General features: G+C 51.1%; 1 protein-coding gene across 4 annotated transcripts in view; it reads right to left on the reverse strand.

Moving 5' to 3' along the window:
• HMGCL (3-hydroxymethyl-3-methylglutaryl-CoA lyase) overlaps positions 1-3,423 on the reverse strand; it is a 43,327-nt gene that overhangs the window by 7,181 nt on the left and 32,723 nt on the right. For 3 of the 4 annotated variants that reach the window (XM_011945579.1, XM_011945580.1, XM_011945578.1), the window contains one exon: positions 1,356-1,419. The exons of the other annotated variant lie outside the window; for it this stretch is intronic. In XM_011945579.1, the coding sequence (XP_011800969.1) occupies positions 1,356-1,419 (64 nt within the window). The remainder of the gene's footprint in view (positions 1-1,355; positions 1,420-3,423) is intronic. 4 annotated transcript variants of the gene reach the window in all.

The following is a 3,423-nucleotide window of genomic DNA, read 5'->3' on the forward strand; positions in this document are numbered from 1 at the left end:
CCCCTGCTAATTTTTTGTATTTTTAGTACAGACGGGGTTTCACCATGTTGGCCAGGCTGGTCTTGAACTCCTGACCTCAGGTGATCCGCCTGCTTCGGCCTCCCAAAGTGCTGGGATTACAGTCGTGAGCCACCGTGACTGGCCAATAGTTACATTTTTAAATAGAGGTACATCACTATTTAAATTTTTAGAAGCCCATTTGCACACCTCTAAAACCACTGCAAAATGGGTCCATATCGGAATGGGTCCATATTGGAATAGGTCCAATATGGGTCCAATTGGAATAAGCCATACTGGAAGAGGGTTGGCCCCTAATCCCATATGACTGGTGAACTTAAAAAAAAGATGGCCTCACTCAAGGAGCTGCTGCCGGCATGGGGCTGCTAGACAAGGTGCGGAGGGATGTGGCGGGGCAGGGGGACCAGAAGACACCAATGATCTGCTAGATAAATGAAATGGTGATGTCGTTTCCCCCAGCGGCCCTGCACAGAGTGGGGCAGCAGTGGCTGGTCTTTAGGGGGCAGCAGGGTGCAGGGGAAGGAGCAGACCTTTGAAGTCACGAGATGCTGGGTTAAAGTCCTAGTTCTGCTGCTCACTAGCTGTGGGCCTTGGCAAGGAATCTAACTTTTCTGAGCTTCAATTTCTGCTTCTGAAAAATGGTGATGACCATTTGGTCATATGGCAAGGACTGGTGCAACTGAGGCTAAGATCTGGAGCAGGGCAGCTGCTCTCAAGAAACAGTTGCTACTGTTACCATCCCCCTATCTAGATGCCACAAAGTATCCTGGGAAGAAGCGGGCTTTGGAGGGAGACAAAATGGGGTTTGATACCTGATTTCACCATTTGTAACCTGTGGCAAATTATTTAGTGTCAGTTTCCTCAACTGTAAAAGGGAATAACAACACCAAATTTGCACAGTGGTCTTGAGGACTAAACGACGTAAGTTCTTGGGCTGGTCAAACTCAATTCCTGTGCCGTGTTCTTCTCAGTGTTGACCTGGTGACTGTTCAGAGGACATCAGGGTTGTGGCCTTTCAATCACTACAAGGAACTGGGGAACTCCTGGGTAAGGAGCTCTCCTTAGAGAATCACCTCAACGACCAGCCTGGAAACTGAATCAGAGGTTTTCAGGCTGGGTAGAGGCCAGGGGCTTCAAGGACTACATGTCCAGCTAGGAGGGGGTCCTCCAGGGAGCAAGTGCGGGGCTGTGCTCACAGGGGGAGCTTAATGAAGGAGCTGGGTGAATGAATGAAATCAGGAACCTGCAGGAAGGGGCGGGGAGAGGAACCTATGCACTCACGGGCAGACAAGGTGGCCAACCCTCACCAAACCCCCCACCCGGACACATGCACACACCTCAGCTACTTTAGCTGGGGAGATCTTCCCTTCATAAGGGCAGCCAAGCACACAGGAGACGTACCTGTGGGAAGACAGGGGAGGAATGAGGTCAGTGTCCTGAGCTCTTTGGCTAGCAGAACTGAGGCAGGGCGTTTAACACACATTTCTGATCAGTGTGCAATCAACACCTGCAGCTGGGCGGAGTAAGGGCAGGGATGGTACAACTCAGTGCCAGCAGGAGGCAGTAGAGAGCAATGGCAGGGTACTGGGGGACAATGGACCTACCGTTCAGGAAGCAGAAGTTGCACAGGCCTCAGGAGTGGCAGCCAAGGATTTACAATAAGCGGAGGAGGAGGAGCTAGACAGGGCAAGGAGAGTAAGCAGCTGGGTTGTAGGGTGGGGAGACGGAGCAAAACTATGTGCCAGAGGAGCTGGGGCCAGTACTCCAGAAGGAGACCAAAGACTGAGTAAAACCAAACTCAGAACAAGAGCTGAGTTGGATATTAGTCAGCAATAGGCTGGGCTGGCCTGAGGGCCAAGGGATGAGCTGCCCCAGTGAGTTGCCAGGGGATTCATTCATTCATTTATTCACCTGATGTTTACTGCTATGTGCCAGGCACTGGCATAGAGCAGTGGGCAAGACAGATAAGGTTCCTGCCCTCTCAGAGCTTATCTCAAGTTAGGGAGATGGCCAATAAAAAAGCAACCAAGTAAGTAATGGAGAAACTTTCAGAAGTGATGTGCTACAGAGGAAAGATGGGAAATGATAGGAACAAGTGGAGGCCAACTGTAGTGAGGGTCCAGAAAAGACCCCTCTGAGGACAGGATGTTGGAGCCGAAAGAAATGGGGGGTCTGTGAGAAGAGCATTCCAGGCAGAGAGAAGAGCCTGGGGAAAGCTGTGAGACAGAAGAGCCAGGCGTGCTCCAGACAGAACAAAGGATAGCTGAAGCAGAGAGAGCAAGGGGAAAGGAAGTATGAGATGAGGAGGTCAGCAAGGTGGGCACAGGTCTGATCATGGGTCTTAGGGCTATGGTAAGGAGGGTAGATTTTGGATGTAGGTGACTTCTATTCCCACCCACCCTCTTGGAGCTGAGATGTCTTCAAAACCCTTTAGAGTCAAGCAAAGTATTCTGCATATTAAGAGGCATAATAAACGTTCAACAGATAAATAATTTCAGACTCAAAGATCTCAGTGTACTTTTCCATTTTGATGCTCCCACTTATTCTCCAACCACTGCTGAGCAAGAAAAAGGTAAGAGAGATGCTTAGAAAGACACAGATCTGGGAGTCGGACCGATGTTACTGGAGCCCCTGCTTCCCCATTCATCCACCTGCCCGTCAGTGACTGAGTGCCCACTGTGTGCTAGGCCCCGAGCTGGGAGAGCGGAGCACCCCAGGGACTGGGGGAGATGTGGGCTTTGCCCTCATGGAGTGCATGGTCTAGTGGGGTGGGGCAGGGAGGGAATTGAACAAGCAGCTAAGTGCTACATTTAGAGGATCTCCCGGCACTATGGGCGCCCACAGAAGGGCGCTAACTCCAGCTGAAGGACTAGAGCAGCTTCTCAGAGGAACTGACTCCCACAAGAAGACCTGAAGGATGAGCAGGAGTTATCTCTGAGAAGCATGATGTGGAGGAAGTGTTCTTTTTTACGTTTTGGAGACAGAGTCTCACTCTTTCACCCATGCTGGTGTGCAGTGGCATGATTCTGGCTCACTTCAGCTTGGACCTCTCAGGCTTAGGTGATCTTCCCACCTTAGCCTCCTGAGTAGCTAGGACTACAGGCACATGCCACCACGCCTGGCTTTTTTTTTTTTTGTACAGCTGGGGTTTCACCATGTTGCCCAGGCCCAGGCTGGTCACAAACTCCTGGACTGAAGCAACCTGCCCACCTTAGCCTCCCAAGGAAGGTTGTTCTGAGTCTACAGAAAGCACGTGCAAAGGTCCAGAGGCAAGAGAGAGTGGAGGCATGTGACAAATGGAAAGAAGTTCCAGTTGGGCTGGAGCGTACCATGAGGAGGAAGCAGGGGCCAGAAGGGAACTTGAACAGCAGGGCTACTGAAAAGAGCCGGGACCAAATCATGCAG

This window comes from Colobus angolensis, unplaced genomic scaffold (genome assembly GCF_000951035.1).
Source record: "Colobus angolensis palliatus isolate OR3802 unplaced genomic scaffold, Cang.pa_1.0 Scaffold240, whole genome shotgun sequence".
Classification (NCBI taxonomy): Eukaryota; Metazoa; Chordata; class Mammalia; order Primates; family Cercopithecidae; genus Colobus; species Colobus angolensis.